The sequence below is a fragment of the Castor canadensis genome, chromosome 6, assembly GCF_047511655.1.
Source record: "Castor canadensis chromosome 6, mCasCan1.hap1v2, whole genome shotgun sequence".
In the NCBI taxonomy this organism is placed as follows: domain Eukaryota; kingdom Metazoa; phylum Chordata; class Mammalia; order Rodentia; family Castoridae; genus Castor; species Castor canadensis.
This window is the reverse complement of record NC_133391.1, coordinates 1,215,962-1,239,812: the sequence shown is the minus strand read 5'-3', so window position 1 is coordinate 1,239,812 and position 23,851 is coordinate 1,215,962. Positions and strand designations below refer to the sequence as shown.

The following is a 23,851-nucleotide window of genomic DNA, read 5'->3' as shown; positions in this document are numbered from 1 at the left end:
GTTGGGAGATGGCCCTGCAGGGTGCTGGTCGCCCATTGCCTCTGCTTGGGCCATATGTGCTGTGTGCTGGACGGGCAGTGTGGGGACAAAGAGGCAGAAAGATTGTCCGAGGGGAGGAACTGAGAGGTGTGTGCACACATTTGCACACGTACTGATCCAGGAGCACTGAAACAACATGAGTTGTGTTATTTATTTATCTTTTGGCTACAAAATAGATCAAGGAGCATTTCTTAGAGGATATATACATTTTTAACTCTTTGTTTTTTGGCAGTACTGGGGTTTGAACTCAGGACCTACATCTTGAGCCACTCCACCAGCCCTTTTTTAGGATGGGTTGATTTGAGAACTATTTGCCTCGGTTGGTTTCAAACAGCAATCCTGATCTCTGCCTCCTGAGTAGCTGGGATTATAGGCGTAAGCACTCGTGCCTGGCTAGGATATGGGTTTTGATTAGACCTTATCATAGTGGAGCCAGAATTGGGGGTGGAGGGAGGGGGACAAACACAAAGCAGCATCAGAAGTGAGGTGAGCATCCATGGAGAGTGGGCAAAATCTGAGCTCTGGTGTCACCTCTAGCCTTGTCATGTTCTCTGTGTGCTGAGCTAGGAAGCCCACGGCTGTCCTGGGAGGGAGACTGGGTCCTGGTGGACTCTTGCCGGCCACCCCTCCTTGTGATGGTGGCTTTGTGCCCCCTCTGAGGAGGCGGGGTGCTCAGGGCTGGCTGTAGAGGATGCGCCACAGCCCTCTCTGTCCTGCTTTTGTCCCTGCCCTCCACGTCTCACTCGGGCTGATGTCGAGCCTGTCTCCCAGAAGCCACTTGCACAGTGGCTGATGTGTCTGCTGGTGCGCTGTTAGCTGCCCACATGAGTTTGATTTGGGTCCATCGGTGGCCTGAGTGCAGATGGCACCTGGGGAATGACGGTGCATAAGCCAATGAGCTAGCCCAGGCTTGAGGCCAGCGTCCCCATAGGGGACAGTCCTGCAGTCAATGTCTTTCTCTCTGAAGTGCTTCCCAGACGAGAGTTGGAGTGCAGTCACTCAGCACAGCACCTGGCGCTCTGGAGCGTTCTGGTCTGTTTCCTCTGTTGTAGGACAGGCCCAGTGAGCCACTGTGAGGGACTGTGGACGCAGCGGCCTGCCTTCCCTGTGCCTGGCATATGGCGCCATCATGGCCATGTGGACTCCTCTGTATGTCCAGTTTCCCCAAAGCTGTATCCTTAGGGACCACCAGCAGCAGGTCCTTCTGCGTGGTACCACCTGGAGGTATTGCTGTGGCTGTTTCTCCCGACGTCCGCACGGTGCTGGGCTGCTACAGCCCAGGAACTCTGGCCGTCTGCTCAAGTCTGCCTCTCCTTTGGTTCCCAAGTGCCCTCTGTTCTCGCTGTGGCTTCTGCTAGGACAAGAAAACCCAGTGGTGCTGTCCCAGGGTCTGACTGCCGGGGTGCTCAGAGCTGAGCTGCGCTGAAGGGCCTGGCGCCTGCTTGCAGTGCCCGCCTTTGAACGTGAGGTGGTGCCTGCTGCACTGGGAGCCAGTTCTGCTCTCTCCTTGTAGAGCCGCCACCCGGGGCTCCCCAACCTGTAAATTCTGTGATTGTTTAGAGACAGAAAAAGAGAAGGAGGGGAGGGAGGGGGCTGAAAGACCTTGAGGCGAGTGGGCATCCGTCACAGGTGTCTCCTGGGGCTGTTTCTCTCTCTCCCTCTCCTCTGCTGCACATCCTGGGCTCTCTGGTCCCTTCCTGGTCAGCGCTGTGAAGCCTGGGGTTGGAGAGGAATGTGTACCCAGGGCCGTGCTGCCCTGTCCTCGGGAACTGTGGTGACACGGCTCCCCTAGTTTGGCCCCGGACCCTGTCTGAGGTGCCCTTGTGTGTTAGGCTGCCTCTGTCCTGCTTTTGGGCCTGGGATTACGTCCCTGTGCCCCCCAATAGCCCATCCTGGGCTCCAGGGCCGTGTCTGGGCTGGTCATGGAGTGTTGCCAGTCTTGTTGATGTGGTATGTGATTGGATCCCACAGGGCTGTGCCTGTGCGTACCGGCAGAGGGGCCTTCAAGACAGGCTGTCAGGCGGAGGCCCTGGGCTGGTCTCCATGGGACTGAAGGCCCCTGTGTGCGAGGATGAGTGGGCATGGCCTCTCCTCCAGGAGGACACCGCCCTTCGTGACTGGGCAGCATTCACCCTCCACTGCCCTGGCCTGCAGAGGACTGGGCTTCCAGAACCTGCCAGCTCAGCCAGCTTGTGTCGTCTCTCTGCAGCGAGGCGAGATGCATTAATATTTCACATCCAGACTGTTGCTTGCATGGTTTGCATTTCCATGTTTAAGATGGTGTTTACATATTCATGGCTTTTTAAATAAGTTCTTATTGGGAAGGGACGTGGACGTAGATACAATGTGAGACTCCCCCTTTATCCAAGCCCGAGGGCGGTGCTCTGAGTGGCTTGGTCGCCGTGGAGGGGGTGGGGAGCTGGCGTGGTCCCGAAGCCGGCGTGGACCCGGCTCCTTCCGCTGCTCTGTCCACACAGCAGAGCCGAACTCACTGTCCCACACCTGCAGCCAGGCCCAGGGCCTTGTCACTCCTCTGGGTTTCTCCTGGTACGTAGGAGAGGTGTAGACCTTACCTCCCGCTGGCTGTCACCCATTTCCCTTTTGGAGACGAAGCTCGCGACAGGTAAGGCCAGTCATCCTGAAAGTGGGCGAGCCCCATGCCTCCTTCCCTTCTCATAATGGCTGGTGCCACAGTGCCACATGCTCTGGGGTGAGTGTCCCTGCACAGGCTTTGGTGCTCTTGGCTCTGCCGCCACCAGCTGTGGTTTTCAAGGACCAGTCTACTTCCAGGCCAAGAAGGGACAGGCATCCACCCACTTCTCCCTGCAGGGTCATTCTGAGGATCACCTGGGAAGTGAGCTGCTGAAGCAGCTGCTGGGACACCCTCCATCTGGGCATCCAGCAAGCCTTTGCTTCTGGGGTGCTTCCTGACAAGGAGCCCGGCAGAAGATGTTGCAGCCTGAGAAACGGGGGCGGGGGAGGGGTAGGCCGAGGAGGGGACCTCTGTGAGTGGCCTCTGCTTTGGATCTTGTGTGGCTAAGCATGGGCTGTGGAGCAAGTGGGTACCGTGGGGGAGGAGCCAAGGGCCTTGGACCCCTCAGAAATGTGGCTGTGACCCCTTGGCCGTGGCTGGTGCATGGCAGGGGGCAGGGCTGGGGCTCAAGGGTCTGAGCCGTGGACATGCAAGTGGAAGAGTCCTTAAGGCCCGGGAACTAGGGAGCGGAGCAGGGAAGGGCCCCTCCCCCACCTTGGGCATTGCCAGTATCACACCAATACCGAGTTTTCTGGTCTCTCATCTGCATTTCCTTTTTTAAAGATGATATTATTTTAGTTATCTCAGAGAGGTCTTCCTAAGTGGCCTGCAACACTTTGGAGGCCATAGAAGACAATTGATAAATTTGACTATATTTAAAATTTACCAGGTGTGTTAGCACACACCTGTAATCCTAGCTCTCAGAGGCTGAGGCAGGAGGATTGGGAGTTTGAGGCCAGACTGTCTCAAAAAACCAGAAAACTATTGAAGCTGACATGGCAGCAAACACAGGCTCTTGAGGGTCCCACGGGAAACATTGCAAGGGCGCTGGCACCTCGCCCTCCTCTGATTACGCTCTCGTAATGAGCACAAGCACCTCAGAGTCAGAGGGGCTGGTGGACGAGGACTCGCCCGGACCACGCGAGCGAGTGGGTGAGTGAACGAACACCTCGCTCCCCTTTAGCAGCGCCACTCGGACATTCTGGTCTCAGGGCCCTGACACCAGTGACCGAAAACACAGCTTTTATTGTGAGGGGCTTGCGTATTTCCCTGGTGGAAATAGACAGTGAAAAATCGTATGTGAATTGATAATTTCTTAAGAAACAGCTTGTTGCTGTGAACGTAAATGTACGTATATTTATGTATATTGACGCACACATGCGCACATGGATGGTACCGGATTTGAACTCAGAGCCTCATGCTTGCTAGACAGGTGCTCTACCACTTGAGTCGCATCCCTGGCCCCTTTTCCTTTATTTTTCAGATGGAGTCTTGTGTGTTTACCTAGGCTGGCCTGGACTGTCATCCTGCTATTTATGCTTTCCTTGTAGCTGGGATGACAGGTGTGCACCACCTCACCCAGCTTTTTGTTGGTTGAGATAGGGTCTCACAGACTTTTTGTCTGGACTGGCCTTGAACCACAATCCTCCTGACCTCTGCCTCCCTAGTAGCTAGAATTACAAGTGTGAGCCGCCACACCCAGCAGGATGAATATACCTTTTATGTCACAGCAAGGTTCAGCGAGCAGGATGGCACCGTTTTACAGTTCTGCACATCTTCCTGTCTGGTTGCGGGGAAGGCAGAGGTTCTCAGGTCCAGTGAGCCCTGTGGTCGGCATTGCTGAGGTCTGTGAAGGATGTCTGGCTGTAATCAGACAGCAGGTGGCAGGCTCGAGGGGCGCCAAGGTGCCCTGTGGCCTTCAGCATTGACCAGCCCCGCAGTCAGGTGGTGTGTGATCTTGTCCTGTGTGCATGGATGGATGAAGGGAGGGCCACCACTGTGATGCTTTACGGCTGCTCTCGCCTTGCTCTGTGGTATCTGCTGTGAATTCTAACTTGAATTTGAGGGCATTTGTGGTGGTTTTCCATTTGGTATTCAAGCACCAAGTCATTGAACATCTGGGAAGATTGGGGGTGCCTTGTTGAATTTTCTGGGCCCATTGTAGTGCACGGGTGGAGTGGGGTGCAGTGCACTGGGACAGGGAAGATTTGAGGGGTGGCAGCAGGCCAGGCCCCTGGGCAGGAAGGTGGTCCGCCTGGTTTCTGTGCAGTCGAGGAGTTGGGCAGCCTGAGGTCTAGTTAGACCTTGTCAGAGACGTCCCAGCGGCAGAGCCCACGTGAGTGCGGTGGTGACAGCACTGCTCACACAGCAGTTTTCTTTTTATGAACTTTCCATTCCTTGTCAAATATTTGCATCTTAGAACCAAATAAGAAAGTCAAACGTTTCTCATTAGTATCAGAAAGGCCTTTCCTGTTCTGCATCGGGTGAAGTCCCCGCTGACAATGGGATGGGAGGGAACAGTAAAAGGTGTTAGGGCGGTGTGAAGTGGTGAAGCCCCACCACCTCTGTTCATGTGACATGGCTGTGCCTGCAGAGCCCAGAGAATCAGAGAAAGCTCGTAGGACCCGTGCAGGCGGCGCCTGGACTGCAGCCCCGAGGCTCGTGTGTACCGGCCAGCCTCCTCCTGTGGACCAGCAGTGCTAACAGACGCGCAGAATTAAACACGGCACCACAGTGGACACAGGCACAGCGTCTGTTTGAGGAAAGTCATCAAAGATGTAAACACATGGAGACACATTTCATGTTTGCGGGTAGGAATCACCGGTGGCTTGGAGCTGCCATGTGTTCCCTAGTTGACCTAGAGATGGGGTGCATCCCCAGTCCCCATCCCAGAAGTCACTTTGCGGGTATCGACAAGCAATCCTAAAGCTTCTGTGGATGGGTGAGACCCACAGTGGCCAGCGTGTCCTCGGAGAGCAAGGAAGGAAGTTGGAGGACCTTACTGCCTGGATGGAGGACCTTACTGCCTGGATGCAGGACCGGGCACAGAGCTGCAGAGATGGACATGTGGGATGTGACAGACAGACAGACCTCACAGATGCACCCGCTGACTTCTGCAGCAGCGCATGGTGGTTCAGTGGAGCAGGAAGAGTCTTTTCAGCAAATGGTGCTGAATAGCTGTGCGCCCCAGGGAAAAGCAGACATGGCCTTGTACCTGGCACAAAGTCAGCTCAAAACGGATCACAGTCCTCAAGTCAAACCCCGAACTTTAAAACTCCTGGAAGGCAGCGGGCAAGTCTAGCCGCCATCAGTGTTGCTTAACGTGCGACCCCAAGGCCACTGTCCACAGAGGATCTGACAGGCTGGGCTTCAGTACAGCTACGAGACGCTGCTCTGCACACTCTGCCAGCAGAAGAAAAGAGGAGGCCCGGGGCCTGAAGACAGTATTTGCAAAAGACGCGTCAGCTAACACACTGTCACCCACCGTCCGCACAGCACTCTTACGGCTCAGTGGTGCCAACCCCGTTGAAAGATGGGCACGCGATTGGATCAGACGCCTCACCACGGAAGGTGAGCCGGTGACATTGTGTGTTGCAAAGATGTCCGATGTCGTGTGACCTCGGGGACTTGCTGAAGTGTCTCGTCCTGAGCACTGGTGCCCAGTCGCTGGCTAGGGCGATACTGGCGGGGGTACAGAGTAAGTGGCAGTTTCTTACTAGACCCCGCCGGGTGGGTCGGCAGTTGCACGCCACGGGTCGCAGAGGAATGAACTGGGGCCCCACGTCCACACGCAGGGTTTGTAGGAGTTCGTGCTTAACCGCCAGACTCACGGGCAGCTCGGATGTCCCTCTGCAGGCGAGTGAGCACAGGAACTGTGGCGACCCACACATGCTGGGCTGTCAGTGCTGAGGAGAAAGCGGGTGTCAAACAAAGCACAGAGACGGTGACATTCTGTGCAAGGCAGCGCGAAGGAGACAGGAGACCGCTGTCACGGGACTGGGGATGGGACGGGAGGGACAGGGGAGCGCCGTGAGTGACTCTGTAGTGTGGTCCACACCATTATGTGCTTGTCTGCAAATCCCAGGTGGAAGGTGGTCTGTTGCCGTGACTTTGGCTATAACGGCGGGTCCATGCTGGCTCCCAAGGGTGACAGGTGTGGCAGGCTAAGTCCCCGTTATCGGCATGGGGGACAGGCTCGGGTGTGGGAGCAGGAGAGCTCTGTTCAGGGATGCTGGTTTGGAGTTTTTGAGACTTTTCTTGTAAACCCAAAGTTTTTCTCAATAGTGTTTAGAACTATTTAAATGAATGTTAATGCAAACAATTAACTTCAAAATAAGGTGGGACTGGAGAAAGCTTTTGCAGGGGACAGGTCATCGAGACAAAGGCCATGGGCTGTCCTTCCACTGAGTCCGTGGAATGGTGCTGGTGTCGTGGAGCAGAAGCCACACCAAGCCTCAGGAGGTGCATTTGGTTCTGATGCCAAGGCCATTGGCCAAACCAGTGCAGGACAGTCCCCCCCAGCCCTTGTCCCAGGGACACCTGCCTGGACTGGATGCTGACCCCATGCTCCTCGGCCATGGTGGCCTCTTGACCATGTGGGCAGGCAGCGTAGGCTTCCATGACACCCATTGTGCTTCAGAGAACTCAGGCCAGTTTGTGGCAGAAAGACTGAGATGAGGAGCTGGGTTGCCGTGCCCAGCCCCACATGTGTACAGAGGGGAGCCAGGCTGGGCGGCGTGAGCTGGGGCTGTCCACCGCCTGAGCAGTGAGTGACCAGGAAGACGGTGGTCTCCCGGAGTCGGGAAGATGCAGAAGCCCAGGCAGCCTCCTGTTGGCCTGGGGTGAGAGCAAGCTGGGTACCTTAGGGACATCCTCAGTGCCTGGTGAGTGTCCTGCGGGGTGGGCGCAGGGAAGGAGGTTGACTTTTAGATGGGTTCCCGTGCCTGCCGTTTGACAGTCTCCTTGTCTGTTTCCGTTGGAGAGCCGAGTGGGTTTAGTGTCCTTCATTTCTGTGCTCTGCTAATTTTACTGCCTTTTCATATCTTCTCGTCACAAATGTAACAGGTTTTACTACTTAAGCGTGTTGAAATGTAGATAGTCATAAAGAGCTGGAGAGGTGAGAGGCCTGTGCCCTTGGACTGCAAAGCTCTTTCCTGTCCTTCCTGATGCACTTGGGCCCAGGCGCCTGTGGAGTATTCTGGAAACGCCCTTTGCTCACTGGCTCCAGACGGCCCTGAGGCCCCCAGGGAGCTGATGTCCTTTGGTCCCATCAGAAGCTTCCGCGCTGCAGGAGACATCAGTCATGGGTGCGTTGAAAGAGGAGTGGGCAAGGCTGTGGAGCACAGGTCTCTGTTCACCATGCAGACGTTTTGCCTCTGGCCTCCTGAGTGGCTCCTTAGCTTCTGTTCCCCAGTGACCCTGAAGCTGCCTCCTGAGGGAGGCCATCAGGGTGGAGGGTCATCCACTCTCATAGAGCCTGCCCGGTGCCCTGGGGAACCGGACTGGTCCATCTCTGGCCCCAGAATGTGGAGACAGACGGAAATGCCCCGTGCATTCGAGGCCCGTGACGCCAGATGTTGCTTGTCCCCTGCTCCCCGACTGTGCCGTGCTCTTGCCTGCCTGTGGCCTCCAGCAGGCGTGGGCACGTGAGAGTGAGGTGCAGCCTATCCCGGTATCCGCCCTCTGGAGGAGCAGAGCCCCTGCCACCCGAGACTGGGACGGGAGCCTGGTGCTGGATCGCACAGGTGACTCTAGGTGACATTTCCAGTGGCATGAGATATCTGCTCAGCTGTCGGACTGTCCTGGTCTCGCTGTTCCTGAGGAAAGGGTCTTCCTCACCATTTGCCGGGCCCCAGAAGGACAGCTTTCTAAGCGGGCTCACCAGCACCCTGTGGTAGCAGGTCCCTCGGTCGCTGGCATTCCCTCTGTGCCGTCTACCCCTTGACAGTGGTGGCTGCGTTGAGCCCTGTCCGAGTCTGGCAAGCCTGTCAGCAGGGAGGAGACAGTGGCCTCGGGAGGGTCTGCTGTCCACACGTCCTTCCTTGGGAGAGGAAATTCCCAGGGCTTTGTGTCTATTTTTATGCTCCGCTCAACTCGAGGCCCTGGTTTGCTTCAGAATCCTTGTTGCCTTCAGGTGATGGAGTCCGATGTACAAAAGAACATTGCCAGGCAGCAGTGGTGTCACAGGGAGCCTGGAGGAGTCTCTGGAAACAGCAGCTTGGCCTGTCTGCGTGACTGGTCCCACAGGGATAAACCTTTGCCTTCTGTACCTTCATAGCACCTGTAGCTCCCTTCAGAGCTGGAGCCTGGTCCTCCTGGTGGTGGGCACACACCGCTCTCAGGCCCTGCCCCACTCCCTGGCCGGCCCCAGCCTGGCATCTGTACACTTGGGGCTTCTCTGTGGGCCCCAGCAGGATTATTACTGCAGTGCTGTCCAGTCCCTGCCACCATCAGTCATTGAGCCGTGGGCCCGCTGGCTGCCAGCCACAAGCCCGAGTAGCCTTCTGTATGGACCGCTTATCGCTGTCCTGCCTTTGCCTCTCCTGAAGACTGTTGGGGTGAGGTTGACGTGCCTCTTCGCAATGGCCGCTGGGTCAATGCGGGGCAACTCCCTCCCTCCTGGTGCAGACGCTCTGGACGCGCCACCCTATGGAGGGCAACTGGACTGGTCTCCCCTCCCTCGGCCTCCTCCCTGGACCTCTTCCCTGACTGGCCTCCAGGCAGAGCAGAGCCATTCAGCCCTCCATTGAGGTGAGCCCTGGGAAGCCAGGCGTGGCCACGGGCTGCAGGGAGTCCAATTGGAACTGGCTGAGGGCAGGCCCCTGCTGCTGGTGTCCTGTTTCCTGACTGGGGAGGACAGAAAGGACCTGCAGAGGCAGGTGGCCCAGTCGGTGGTAGAGGCTCGAGTATCCGTGCTGGGAGGTTTTGGCTGCACTTGACCCAGTGTCTGTGCCGGGGATTCTGTGGTGGTCAAGGTGCCAGGCCAAACCTTTAGCCTCTCTGACCGGTTCTTGCTAGTCCTGGATCATGCATGGCCCAAGGGGGCATCCCTGCTGTGCACTTTTGTGCACCCGTGATTAGGTGGTTCCCATCGTGGTGTCTGTCTCGGAGGAGCAGCAGTTCAGGGCTCTCCTGAAGGGTCACTTTGTCCAAACAGCCTCTGTGTCTTGTGTTCTTTGTGAGCTGACGAGTGCTTGTCACACAGTGCTGAGCTGCCTGTGTCTCCATGATGGAACGGCCTCCCAGCTGCCCGGCGCGTGGCCGGCGGTGTACACCGTGGACAGGTGGACAGGCTGCCAGCCTCTGAGCAGGGCCACCTGGTGTGATGAGAGATGATTGAGTAGCTGGTGATAAATGCTGCCCAGTGACAGTGACAGGCCATAACGAGTCTGGGACAGAGAACTATGAGGACCGTGTGGTGGAATGATTGCCTGGCTTTCCGGAGGCTTCACTCAGGCCTCGGCAGCCAGGGACCCATGTGACAGCAATGCTTCTGGGCTGGTTCCAGGCTGGATGTGAACTGGAACCACCTCTGTCATTCTTGTGATGGGGGAACATGGCTGACAGAGCCTTTGGTTTGTAGTGCCTGTGGCACGCCAGCACCATCTGTCCTGGTCATCAGGACAGCATCAAGAGTACTGTCCTCATCTCTCAGGTGTGAGCAGTCACGCGGCCAGCACTTAAAACCCATTGACGCTAACTTCATGCTGTCCCCTTGTCACTTTGTCCTCCTGTGGGTTCACGTGGGTAGTCTGTTCTTTTGCCTGACCTTGGCAAAAGAAGTGCAGAGACCCAAGTGACCAGCCAGCGCTCTGGGGTTCCCCTGTGCGGAGTGGGTTCTGCTGGGTGAGAAGTTTTAGGCCAAGGAGTCCCTGAGCCCTCAGACCTCACACCGTCAAGGCTGCAGGTGCTCCTTCTCCCAGATGGTGACCATGGTCATGACCTCTCCAGAGCATCGCTGCCATCCTTTCCCCGCCTGGCTGGACTCTGGAGGGCCCAGGTCCCCCTTGGCAGCACCGAGCAGCTCTCTGCTGGAATAAAAGTGGGGGCCTGGGACCCGCTGTGTGTGGTGCTGTTGGGATGGGAGTGGGGGTCGGGCTGTTTTCTGCTGGCGCTGGGTGTCCTTGTGTGTCTGTCCCTGAGCGTGGGCTGTGGCATGGTGTGCCTTTAACTCGCTGCTGTCACTGCTTGACCACAGGCCTTCCGTTCTCACCTCTGTTTACAGTGCCCCGTGAGGCCATTGCTCTGTGCCGGCATTATGGAGGTGGGTGTTTGTCTTGAGTTCTGTGTCTTCTGATGAGGCCTGAGCCAAGTGGGGACAGAGGATTGCTGGACACTTGCTTTGCCGAGGTGTGGATGGGGCTGATGGTAGCCTAAAAGTGGCCTGAGTGATGGCCGTGCCACGTCCTTGCAGAAGGAACCTGCGTGTGACAAGAGCAGCTGGTCATTGCGAGCCTTGCTGCCCTCTTGCACCTTGGGCTTTCAGGTGTGCCTGGTTCACGCCTGGCCTGGTGGAGTCCGGAGGGTCCTACTCGGGAGGCCATGGTGGTGGCTGTTTCTGAGGTCTGTCCAGGGTACACTTGTGCTAGTTTGCTGGGGTCAGGGTGTTGTCAGTCTCCCTGCTCCTTCCCCTGCTGAAAGGGGTAGCAAGCCCTGCTGCAATGCACCTGGACCTCAGAGTTCTGGGTGTCTGCTCAGCAGGGTGCTGGGTCCTTCCCCAGGAGTTCACACCCACTGAGCAGGAGCCCACCTCTGCTGTTCCCCTGTGGGCGTCTGTGGGCATCTGTGTCTTCACTTGGAACTGGAAAGCGAAGCTGCCTGCTTCTTGATCCTTTTGTAGGTTGGTTTTTTTTTTTTCCCTTCCTTTGATCAGAGGCCTGGCAGGCTCTAGGTGGCTTTTGTAGGGGTTTTGTTTGGTCGTCCATTCTGCAAGCCTTTCTATCTATCTCTCCATCTCTGTCTATCTGTATCATCTATCATCTATCATCTATCTTCTATCTATCTATCTATCTATCTGTCTATCTGTCCGTCTGTCATCTATCTATTGCCAGTACTGGAGTTTGAACTGAGGGCCTCATGCTTGCCAGGCAGGCGTCTACCACTTGAGCCACTCTGCCAGTCCTTCCTGCCAGCATCTTGCTAGGTTTCAGCGGGAAACTCGTGGGGGTGCCACCTCCTCTTCCTGCGTGGGGAGCCTGCCTTGCCTGCTTCTCCATGCTGTCCTCAGAAGTGGTGGTGAGGCCTGAGGCTGGGCCTGTGTCCCTGTGTCCATTCTGTGCTCCTTCTGTCTGGCACGGCTTGACTGTGCAGGACCATCATCCCTCACCCTAGGACTTGCTGGCTGCCACCAGTCTTTCTCATCACAGGCCTGGCAATGTCAGTTGGCCGAGGGACAGCGGGCACACACTGATTGGCCACCATCTCAGAAGCCGGGAATGGCTCACTTTTAAGTATCTGCTTTGAGCTGGGGTTCCAGGCGTCTGTTTCCTGAGATTCTAAAGCCAGCCAAATGTCAGGAATCTGTTTTGATACTCTGTGGTCCTCTGTCCTCCCTCATCCTAAGACGTCCAGGGAGAGCATTTCTGGAGACAAAGTTGGCCTCTAGCCAGTCTGAGATGGTGGTGGAGAACTTGACCGCCCAGCCTTGGCTCCTCCTGAGCACTCCCCCCCGTCAGGGCGCAGCTGATTGCCTCCTGCTCCGGACTCCAGCTCTCTTCGCGACAGCCACTTCTTATGGGGTGGGAGTCAAACGAGCCAAACGGTGTCAGCTCACCTGGACAGATGACAACTTATAAATATTCAGTGCTACTTTATGTCCCCAATCTTGTCCTATAAATACTGCGGGAACCTCATTGCATGGGCCTGGGAGGAGGGCATCATTGCCTGGCTTCCTGAAGTGTCACCGAGCGTCACTTCCTGCCAGTAGATGGACAGAAGGCCATCACAGGGCGGCTTGGCCATGTCTCTCACCAGCAGGGCCCATTCCAGAGTTCGGTGGCTCTCTTTCCCACTGGTCTCTGCCCCGTGTTGGCAACGGCTATGGTGTCCTTCTTCAGGTCCAGGATTTGCTGGGAGCACTGGGAGCTCTTGGAGGACTGCAGAGGTGACCTGTACTGCCTGGTGACCTTTTCTGAGCTGTGTGCCCTTACACTCCTCGCTGCCCTGCTTTCCACGGCCTGCCCCCGGCTCAGCCTTGGTTTCCCCACTGGCCGCCCAGCCCCTTCGGTTTGCTGTTCAGGTGTTTGCTGGCAGGCTTGTTCTCTGTACCACGAGGCCTTGGTGGTACGCTCACTCGGCAGGGTGCCTGGCTTACACGAGGCACCTCGGGACTCTCTCTACTCTCTTGGTGGTCATCGTCATCTCTTCTTGTGGGGGGGGGGGCGCCCATAGCTGCAGTCTGGTCCTCTTGCCGTGAGCCACGTGTCCTGGGGGGCATTCCTTTCTAGGGCACGGGTCCATCCACCTGGACCTGCACTCCCTTTCTGTTGCTGCTTCAAGTTCCAGGGGCTCCCTTGACCCCTAGGCACCATCCTGGTGTCTCTCCTTGGCAGGGTGCTCTGGTGTGGTGGCACTTGGGTTGCACTGAAAAAGGTCACCTCCCGGTAGGAGTGTTAGCTCCCGAGACCAGAAGTGCTGGCCCTCTGTGGTGTGTCTGTCATGACACTGGCGTTTGCTTTAAACCATTGGAGGTTTCCTGAGGGAGCAATGTGTGGGGCTGGGGTGCACTGAGGATGGTGGTGACACCCCAGCTGATGTGCCCCCGTCCCACCAGATGGGCCGTGGGCATGCTGTACGGCGGCACAGCTGGGCTGCACCACACATTCTGTCCCCTCCCCACTAGTACATATGTTTCTGGTTGGTCCTCAGGACAGCTCCTTCCTTTCTGCTCGGTGAGGTTACAAACCTTCCCACCAATTTCTCCCGTCTCCTTGCTCTTCCTCTACTTCCCCTACCTGTTGTGCTGTCAGCCTGGGCACCTGCTCCTCCTTGAGCCTCTTCCTGGGGCAAATTGGTTTCTTTCTGTAACCAAGTCCCCATGTCCACCTCCTGGTGTCACTTCCCTGGTTTCATACGTTTTGCTTACGTAAGAGGGCCTTTGGAGCGCTGCCCCGGATTTGGAAGGGTGGGGGGATGTCTAATCAGGACCTGTGCCTCTCAGAATTGGCCTGACAGGTTCTTGCACTGCTGCCTGTGGCCTCCTGGTACGCGCTGTTGCTTCTGTCTCCAGCTGCTGGGTGGAGGGTGAGCAGAACCCTGGCCTGGCCTGTGGCTGCACTGGGCTTAATCATCGCAGGTCTGGTGCATAGTCCCTGCTCACCCACCAGTGTCTTGCACCAGATGCCCTCAGCATGGCGAGGGACTCCTGTTTTCTTGGGTGACAGGGACGAGTGCAGACCTGAGGGGCCACCCTGGCCAGGCTGGTGTGCTGCCACCGTGCCTGAGTGCTGGTTTCATGCTATGACTGAAGAGGCTGCAGGGCAGGATCTGGGGATGGAGCCCAGGGGATGAGGGCTGGGTTTGAAGGGTGTTTGGCTGCTGGGGCAAAGAGCCAGGCCCCATTTGATTTGCCCAGGCTCTGGGGTGACCTGTGAGAACTGGGGGCTCCTGGTTCCTGGAGGGTGGACCTGGGACTCCCAGCTGTAGTTCACATCTGGGGTTTCTTGGCTCCTGCCCTGCCTCTGTCTTCTCCTGAGCCCCAGGCTGCCTTTGTGCCTTAATGGAAGGCCTTGCAGGGGCCTGGCTTTTTGGAAGTAGCTAAAAAGCTCTTGCCAGGGAGACAAAGGGTGTTGACTAATTGGTGGCTTTATTTATTTATTTCTAGAACTGAATGGTAAACAGCTTTGATTCTGTGCTCAGCGGGAACAGGTTGGGAGGTGTTCGCCTGATTGATTCTTCACCTGCAGGCACAGGCGGGGGTGGGGGTGGGAGGGTGGGGGGGTTCTTATCGATTTGGCACCGCCTGCCAGCCCTGCTCCGAAGCTGGCTTAATTGTCTCCACACCGGCTTCCTCATACCAGACCCGCTCCCGGCTTTGCACGCAGGTGCTACTTCGTCCAGTTTCTGTCTCTCCCCAGGATTGATGTCTGTCCCCCGTGTGTCCTCAAAGAAGCCAGACTCCTGGGTGCTGTCCACTCCCTGGCCCTGAAAGTCTAGGGCCACCAGGTGTACCCAGTGGCACTCCAGGTTGTCAGAGGAAGTGTGGCCATGACCACTGTAGGCAGGCAGACACACATGAGTGGCCTTGGTCAGAGAGTGGGGGCTGACCAGTGCCCCCTGCGTTCTGTGACACCCCCCTCCTCCAGGAGTGGCTGTGACTGTCGGTTTGTACATGTCACATTTCCTTCTGGCCCTGGGCTGGCTGACTTCTTGTGCCATCCCACCTGAAGGGGGTGGCCATCACACCTGTCCGCCTTGTGCTCTCGGCCTCGTGACTCTTAGGTGAGGCATGCAGATAGATGGTCCCACCATGGTATAGGGGACACCAGTGTGCCAGTGGACGAAGGAACTGCTCACCCCACACAGGGACACCCAGCTTCGAACGAGCGTCTGCGTCTGCCATGTGCTGGTGGGGTCGCGATGCCCCTGCCAGCGCCCCCTCCATTTCCCCAGGATGGTGCTGCTCCCTGTGTCCTTGCTGCTGCTTGCCTTGGGTACGGCATGGGGCTGAGGCTTCCTTCAGGCCTGTCTTGTCCTGGCCTTGGACCCTGGGCTGTGTCGTTTCTCCTGTGCCTGATCAAACTAGCCAGGCTCAGCTCCCTGGTTTGTGGTTCTGGGACACAGGGTTTGGATGTTTTCAGTGACAGTTGTCAAATTGCTGGAGAATACTGTTGAAGCTGTCTCGAGGTATAAAATACGGTACAGTGTGTAAGTGGACAGGTCCCAAGCGGACAGCTCTGGCCTTTCCCTAGGACTGGACCTGTGTGCCCTCTACCCATGAAGCCTTTCTGCAGGTGTAGAGCTGACCACTGCTCTGATTTCTGGGGATTGCTTTCTTACGGGTAGGTGGACCCGGAAGAGCACTGTTTGGCAGGAACTCTGACCTCATGGTCCCCATCTCATGGGCTTCTGCAGGAAATTGTGTTCCTGTCGTCTTTCTCAGCATGGCTTACAAGTGGCATCAGGCCATCAGGTGCCCTTGGGGTTATTCTCACTTGGCAGAGAACGCTCAAGGTTCATTGTGGGGTTGCGTGAATCGGCAGTGTGCCCCTTTCACTGCTGTGTAGTATTCCACTATGAGGCCACGCTACAAGTTTGTTTATCCATTCTGCAGTGCTGGGGTATGGGAGTTGTTGCTGGGTTTTGCTGAATTGTGTCAGCTTTGGGTGGGAGTGGGAGTAGAATTGCTGGGTCATGGAGCCCTTTTAACTTCGTGAGAATTTGCAGACTGGTTCTAGTGTGGGTGTCCCTGTCTGTGTTTGTGCTGCTGTGTGGGTACCAGCACCCCCTCGTCCTCCCTGGCGCTGCTCGTCTGCATGTGGGTCCAGTGGCAAGTGCTGCTTGTGGGATCCGATGTGCAGTCCCGACCCTGTCGCGCTCATGGCGCTGAGGTTTTCTGTTTCTCTGCTGATCCGTAAGTTGCAGCCTATTCTGTCCACCGATCGATTCCCTGTGTGTCGTGGTCAGGTTTTGGCCACAAGGTCCTAGTTTTTTTTCCTCTTTCAGTGCAGCCCCACGGCCGCCCATCTTTCTCGCTCCCTCGGCCTCCTTTTCCGTTGATTTCAGTTCTCCTGTGACTCTAGGGGAACAGGGTCCCCCTGCTCATCCATCCTCAGTGTTGTCCCTGGCGGCAGTGGCAGTACTCTCCGACAGAAGTGGTCTCAAACGTCCCTGGCATGTGAAGGGGGTGGTGTCCAAGGTGGGAGCTGGGAGGGCAGCGGGGGTGCTTTCCTGAGCCCCCACCCTCCTCGTGGGCTGATCACAGGCATGCAGCGTGGTGAGGGCGCAGTGTAGGGTCCCCCATGTGCATCTCTCCTGCCTATGCTGCTCCCCTTGTTTTTAATGGACTTGGGCCTGGTGCTTGCTCAGCCCTCTGTCCTGTTCTTTGTGGTTTTTCCTTTGCTGTACCGGGGACTTGAGGGGAGAGTCTCAAGGACCAAATGAGAGGCGTGGACAAAAGTGTTTTCTTGTCCTGCAGGTATCTTGGCTCTGCTGGGAAACGGTTGAGTTTCACAGTGTTGGAGGGCTGCCTGCCCCTGGACACAAGGATGTCTGTCGTAGGGTGCCTGTGGACTGCTCCGCCCTGGTGTCCAGGTGTCAGGTGACGCCTTGTGGTTCAGAGGAGGATTTATCAATCGGGGAAACCCATCATGGAGCCCTGAAGTGGCTGCGGAGTGAGAGGTGACGGGTCCTTCTGCAGGATCAACTTCATTTGGGACAAAAGGCTGATGCTGAGGACCGAGAGCCCTGCCTGGGCTGCCTGTCTGAGCTCTCCTGGACATGGCGCTGGCCCTCGGTGAGGTTCAGAGTGAGCTGTGCTGTGTGACCGAGAAGGAACTTCTCAGACTGCACCATTGAGGCGGAGGGTTTGGAGGAAGGGGGGCGACAGTGCCAATGTCTGAGAGCCGCGAGGCCCCTGCTGTGGTGTGATGTGCCCTGGGCTGTGGCTTCTGACAAGGATGTTGGGACAGTGGAGTAGGCGGGCAGGTGTGGGGGATGGGCCAGTCTCTGTCCTGGGTCGGAACCATGCCTGCCTTGCACTGGGTGCAGGCACATGGTGTGGTCAGTGCCTTGGAGTCTGGCCTGTTGCCTGGGGACTTCCTTGTCCCTTTGGTCAACTGTGCCAAGTCAAGCAATGGAGGAGCCGCAGGAAAACAGGGTGGCCGGCACTGGACTGGAGAGCTGTGTGGCCTGCTCCTGTCCCTGCCTGCACTCTCCTGGGCTCTCTGGACTTCCTGGCCAGTGTGCCTGGGTTCTTCCCGTGAGTGTCCTGGCCTCCACTGTGGGACAGAAGTGGATGTTGTTGTCACTGTGGTCCTCCTGGTGTGTGCTCAGGAGATTCCACATGGATTCGGAGATTGACTAGTATCCTGTGGGGTATGAATCTTAATTCCTAAATTGCATATTTAGCAGATGGTCCAAAATAGCACTTGTAATGGCAACATTCAATTAGTGAGTTTAAAAAATGTACATTATTGCAACACTCTCCGTGAGTTTTATTTAGAGATTTCTAAATATAGTGCTATAAAAACACAGAAGTGTTTAAAACTGTTTAGACCCACACAGCCACAGTGGGCTGTGTGCTGCACTTCCCATGTTAACCAGAGGAAGAAGAAGCCCCATGGAGGGGGTTGGGGTCCTCAGCGCCCCCAGGCCCTGCACTCCAAGCCTGGGAACTCTCCTCCCAAGGACCCTGCTCCTGAGGACACGTGGGGTTGATGGACGGGGGCCCCAGGCACAGCGTTGCCCTCTCTGTGGCAAGGTCAGGCACATCCTGCCTGTTCTGTGTCCTCACGGTCATTGTCCACACATCGTTCTGTGCGGGCCTCCCTTGTCTGGGGGGCAGTAGAGCAGGGATCGCCCACACGGACAGGAGCAAACTGTCTGGGAAGTTGCCTGCCCGACGGGAGGGTTGATGCATTTCAGGAGCTGCGGAGCTGGGGACTCTGCCTTCAGAGTCCCCAGTGGAGGTGAGACGTGAGGTGATGGGGACCCAGAGCCAGGGCCTGTCCTCTGATGTGAGCCAGGAGTGAGGCACAGGACCCAGTGTTGTGGCGCCTGGGGTCTGAGGCATGGAGCAGGCATGCTGGGCCCAGGGACACATCAGAGGTAGCCAAGAGCCTCCGGCATCTGCCAGGTGGTGGCCACGAACCTCCCAGGAGCTGCTCAGAGGCACGCGCCATCAGAAGGAGGGACGGAGTTGGACGGGCCGGACTCCCGGAGACCACGGGAGGCTACCAGCCTCTCTACGGGGGACTGGGGTGCTGGCCCAGTGCTGCCTTCGCCCTGCAGCCCGAGAGGGGAACAAGGTCTGCCGCGTGGCAGAGAAAGCAAGGAGATGCTCCCCACCCGGCCCGGCCCGGCTCTGCCCAAGCAGGCTTCCCGGGAGCGGTGTTCACGGAGGTGGCTTCACGTGGCCTCGCTGCCTCTGTATGGGGACAAAGAACGCTTTCGCCCTAAACACAGATGTTCATTTGAAAATGCAAAATCAAATTAAGCGGAACCAGCCTTTGAAAGTTAATGCCCTGTAGCGAGTAAAACAAAGGGAGGAAACACTGTGTGTAAATTTCACTTAAATAACTTTGGATCTTAAATAAGTTTGAAAGTATAACAGTGTGTCTGAAAGCCGCTCATCACCCTCCCTGTCCTCCAATGGAACATCTGTGCCCATTCTGACGCCGATGAAAGGCGCGAATCAAGCCACGCCGTGCAGGGCTGTCCGCAGCATAATTGCGCCGTGTTCCTTTCTGAGACACAATGTGGCTGAAACGCCAATCAAGCCTGGTGTGCTGATGCGGGGGAGGCTGATAGCTGAGCAGGCGGGCGCGCGTCCCCCCCGAGCGGATCCGTGGTGGCCCCAACTTTGTTCCTCCTCGCATAAGTGTCACCACACACAAAGAAAATCTCCAGCGCGCGCTGGAGTGTTTGGTCAGCAGCTTTTAAAAGTGGGCGTTTGAGCACACCTGGCTGGTGCCTCGTCTTCCGAGCATCCTCGGGGTGTGCTGTGGCCCTGCCCTTCTCTGGAGAGCTGTGGTACTGCGGTGGCCCAGCCCCAAACCTCCAGGTGCTGACTGCTGCACTCACCACACCCTGCCCGCAAACGCTCTTTGATGAGAGAAAGACACAAAAAAGCCCATCCAAGTTGTGGAAGGGGCTAGAGATGGAGCTCAGTGGTACAGAGCTTGCCTGGTGTGTGGGAGGCCCTGGGTTCCGTCCTCAGCACCCCAAAAGACAAAACGATTTTGGGGGATGTACTGTGACAGAAGCACCTGGGGCTTTGTCCAGAGATAGGGTAGGCAGGGCCAGCTCAGGGCCAGGGAACAGCTTCCATGGGGAGGTAGAGACTGAGAGAGCAGCCAGCACTGGGCGACTGACATAGGCAGGGCTGTGGCTATGGCAGCCAGCAACATGAGGATGGCAAGTGGCTGTGACGTGACAGTTTGCTGATTGACAGCAGCGGTCTGGGGTGGTAGACCTGGGGTCTAGGTAGGAGGCTTTTGGTAGTTCAGGGGTATGTGACAGAGGCTTGTTGGCCTCTGGGTCAGGGTTCCCCTCCTCTAGCTCTTCCCTGCAGTAGGGTGGCTCAGACTATGACTTGTCTCTTCCCACAGAATCCCCACCTGCCAGGAACGAACACATGACGTCTGCGCAGTGCCATGGATATGTCCTGGCCTTGTTTGCAGCTTCCTGGTCCCCTGCTGTTCTCCTGCCCTGCCATTTGCTCAGGGTGTCCCAGCTGGTGGCCAGTTGCTGGCCCTTTCTCATCCCCAGGAGCCAGGCTCTGGGCTCTGTCCACCTCCCACAGGAGCCCAGTGCAGGCTCCTCATGGGCATGGCAGCCTCAGGCATCTGTTGCCTCTTCTCACTGGCCTGGAGGTTTCAGGCTGGGCCTGGGCCAGCTTCAACTGGTTCCAGGGCTCACTAGGGCCTTATGGCTGGAGCTGGGTGGGGACCCAGGAGGATCTTGGCCTAAGCTCTGTTCTGGGCTGCAAAGGCAACTTGCTCCCCAGCAGAGAGTGAGGCCTTGGATTGCAGGGTCCTGACTGAAGTCCTCCCTGATGGCTTGGAAAGGCCAAAGTCAGGCCTTTCCAAGTAACTGCAGTGGGATAAAAGTGACTCCCTCCGGGCTGGAGGAGTGGCTCGAGCCCTAGAGAGAGTACCTGCTTAGCAAGCCTGAGGCCCTAAATTCAAGCCCCGGTCTCATCAGAATAAATGCATGAATGAATAAGTAAATAAAGCAACTCTTACCCTTTTGTTTTTGGCTAAGCCTTAAAGACTGCAAACAAACAATCCCGCACTCCAGCACAGGATGCCTGCCTTCTTGTGGACCTTGCCGAGGGTGCAGGGGAAGACAGCCTGTCGTCCTGATCATGGCCTGAGGTGGAAAGGAGGGGAGGGCCTTAGGGCAGAGCTGGCCGTGCCGTTTCTACCTGTCCCTTCTTTCCCAGCAGAGTGGCACCCAGCACTGAACCCTCGATTTTAACCTGGAAGGGGGCTGCTCCACGTAGCTGGGTGGATGTTTCCAGGAGCATTGAAGACAGAGCAAAGCTGAGGTGGGAGTGTGTCCCCAAAGTGAGTGAGGGAGGGAGGGAGGGGATGTGAGGGAAGGCTGCCAGCTGCGGAGTGGCCCAAGGAACAGTGTCTGTAGGAACGGATGAGGAGGGATGGTGGCGTGCAGGCCCACACGGGGAGGGTGCGGCTTGTCCTGCCTCCCACCTGAGGATCCTGATAAGGCAGAGCTGAGCTTCAGGCCAGTTCCAGTTGCCAGGCCTGGGAAGGGCAGGGCGGCAGCCTGGAGGGGGCCTTGAGGGCGGGGCTTTCCTTCCCCTCACCCTGCCTCCAGGCTCAGGTTGTCTCTCTACTGTATCCTGTTTGCTGTTGTTGTTCTTAGCTCACGCCCTGTTGTCAGAAACCTTCACTTCCCCTGTGAGACAGCCCCTGTGTGGTCTTAGGAGAGGGTGGAGGCTCTCCCAGGCCTTTCCAAAGGGTCCCTCCCTGGGGCACCTGGGGCAAGGCAGGCTCTGTCCTGCATTGGATGTCGCAGTGATCCCGTCTGCAGGCCAAGTACACTGAGTCCTCACGGCTGGTTCTGTGCCTGGGAGGGGAGTGGTGCTGGAAGCAGAGGCCCAGGCCTGGCCCACGTGGGAGCTGGGTAATTTATATGACCCGAGTTCAGGTAATTAAAGTGGGATTTGCACCGGCGTCTTCCACAGAGGAGGCATGTCAGCTCAAAACAGTTATGTTTGCAGGTTAAGAATTTAACAAGGAGTGAATTCATTTAAGCCAGAGCCGGCTGTAGGGAGCTCTCCCCGCAGAAGGCCTGCCACGCGGGATGGTTCTCCTCGCCGCCCACCTTCCCTTCTCTCTCCCGGGGAGAGTGCAGTGTCTGTCTGCACTGCTGAGCACAGCTGTGTGGCCTGTGGATGGAAGAGCTAAAGCAACAGGCTCCTCCATGTGCCAGGCCCGGTCCTTGTCTGTTGGTGCAATGTCTGTGACGGCTTCCTTCAGATGGGGGCCACCGCCATGTGCATCTCTCTGGGGGTTCATCTGCCTTCAGGAGCCAGTGCTGCCCTGCCATTGCTGGGGGCTCCAAGCACACCTCTGGGTAGCTGCTCTCTGCTCTTTGTCCTGGTTCCCGAGGTGGAGGCCTGGCCTGTGTGACCACTGGTCACTTCTTGAGACAGGTGTGGCCTGTGTGCTGCCTGCAGGGAGCTTTGCTTAGGCAGTGGGAGTGCATGGCTCATACCTTCATGAGCAGCTTCTGACTGTGTTTCTGCTCGTGCCGTTCCTGGCTGCCCCTTCCTCCCTCTGGAGAGTGGGGGGTGTATTTTGGCCTGTGAACAGGACTGGGGTGTGTGGTGGTCCCCCTCCCCTACTTGGTGGTGTGCAGAGACTGGGGCACCAACACTGGGTAGGAAGGGTGGGGCATGCTGTCAGTGTAGCAGGCAGTCCTTATGCCTCTTCCTTTCCTCGTTGTGCTGTCTTCTCATTGGTCCCCTTGACTTGGCTCTGACTTTTCTCTGCCTGGGGTTCCTGACTCCTGAGAGCACTCGGGCCACCTGGTGGGCTGTGCCTGAGCACCTGCCAGCTCAGTAGCCTTGAGCTACTGTGGATACCATTGGTGCCCGCGAGCCTTCTCTGTGGAACGTGTGTGCAGGGAGGCGGCCTCTTGAGCATGGCCTGGGGCTTCCTTCCCTTCCTTTCCTGCTCTTTGCTTGTGAGCTCTGCTTGCAAACAGAAATGTCCCTAGCTATTGCTGTCTCATAAGGCAGATGTGACCAGCCCTGGTTGATGTTCCCAGGAGTTCTGAAGTGTAGGCGCGGTGCAGGCTAGAACTGGGGACCCAGCATGGTGGGGTGGGTGGAGGGGTGGTGAGGTCAGGCACAGGAGAACTGATCGGGACCCCGCCATTGTAGGGTCAAGAGAGCAGGATGGGGGAGAGCATTCCAGGCAGAGGAAGCATCGGCAGCAGGGCCAGGGGTGACGGGGCGACCAGGTCATGCAGCTGTGCTCGTGAGGCCCCTTGGCAGAGCTGGCTCCTTACACTTGCCTTCCACTTCTGACTGAGGAGGGCGGTCCTGGCCCCATCTTCTTGGCCTGGCTTTCACATTGAGAAGGGGACGGGTAAAATTGCCGTCTTTGAAAGTTGTCTCTTGAATGAAGATTAGGGTAAGATGGCGTGGGGGGGGAGTGAAGATGGTGATGACAATGGTAGTAGAAGATGTCACTCATCCTTGATGGCAGGGATGATGATGGAGGTGACAGTGGTGGTGATGGAGGTAACGATGGGGCGTTGAGGATGCTGGTGGAGTTGGTAGTGGTGATGATGGAGGTGGTGGTGGTGATGGGTGACAATGGTGATGGAGGTGACAGTGGTGATGGTGGTGGTATTGATACTGGTGTGAGGTTGGACCTAGTGATGGTGACTGCATTGACAGGGCTCTGTGCCTTCTGAGACCGTCCCTCTTCGTGACCTGCTGGCAGGACTGCAGTGCTGTTACCCACCTTGCTTCAACCCGTTCCGCAAGGCAGATTTACTCCTGTGCCGGCTGGCCGGGCGGCATTTAGCCAGGCCGGGCGCTCTGACCCCCTCCCGCCCTACGTCGCCCCCAGAGGAATCAGGCTCTAGCTGGGGTCTTCCTGACCACAAACCCCATGCTCCTTCCAGCGTCCTGTGTGGCTTGCCTCTCCTTCTGCACAGCCTGTGCTGGCTTGGGAGCGGTGCTGATGGCCTGTTTGTGCGGAGCTGGTGGCCTAGTGAATAAGCACTGTCAACTGTCACTTTGGTAAGGTGACAGAAGAAAGTCTCTGTTTGTCCCTGTCCTTCAGTGAATGGGCACAGTCTGCAGCTGGAGGTTCTTGGAAGAACAAGCTGCCAGGCACAGTGGATGTGGTCCCCTTGTGGCACACCCCCTAGCAGAAGGCCAGCACTGCAGTTGGTGCAGTCCTGTAACTGGAAGGAGAATTTTCAGTCCCTTATGGCACAGGATTATAAATCTTCTCCATTCAAGGGGAGCGAGCTTCCGAGGGTAGGAAGAAAGCCGTTGAAACAAATTGGCACCACTCCCCTTCCCGTTGCTGATAGGAAAGTGGTTAATTAGGTGATTTTTCTCTTCCTCTGACA

General features: G+C 57.0%; 1 protein-coding gene across 10 annotated transcripts in view; it reads left to right on the top strand.

Annotated features, from left to right (window-relative positions):
- Mad1l1 (mitotic arrest deficient 1 like 1) overlaps nt 1-23,851 on the top strand; it is a 267,255-nt gene that overhangs the window by 72,892 nt on the left and 170,512 nt on the right. Inside the window, exon 1 of one of the 10 annotated variants that reach the window (XM_074075392.1) lies at nt 16,839-17,024. The exons of the other annotated variants lie outside the window; for them this stretch is intronic. Coding sequence (XP_073931493.1) covers nt 16,957-17,024 — 68 coding nt within the window. The 5' untranslated portion in view covers nt 16,839-16,956. Of the gene's footprint in view, nt 1-16,838; nt 17,025-23,851 lie in introns of those variants that run through there. 10 annotated transcript variants of the gene reach the window in all.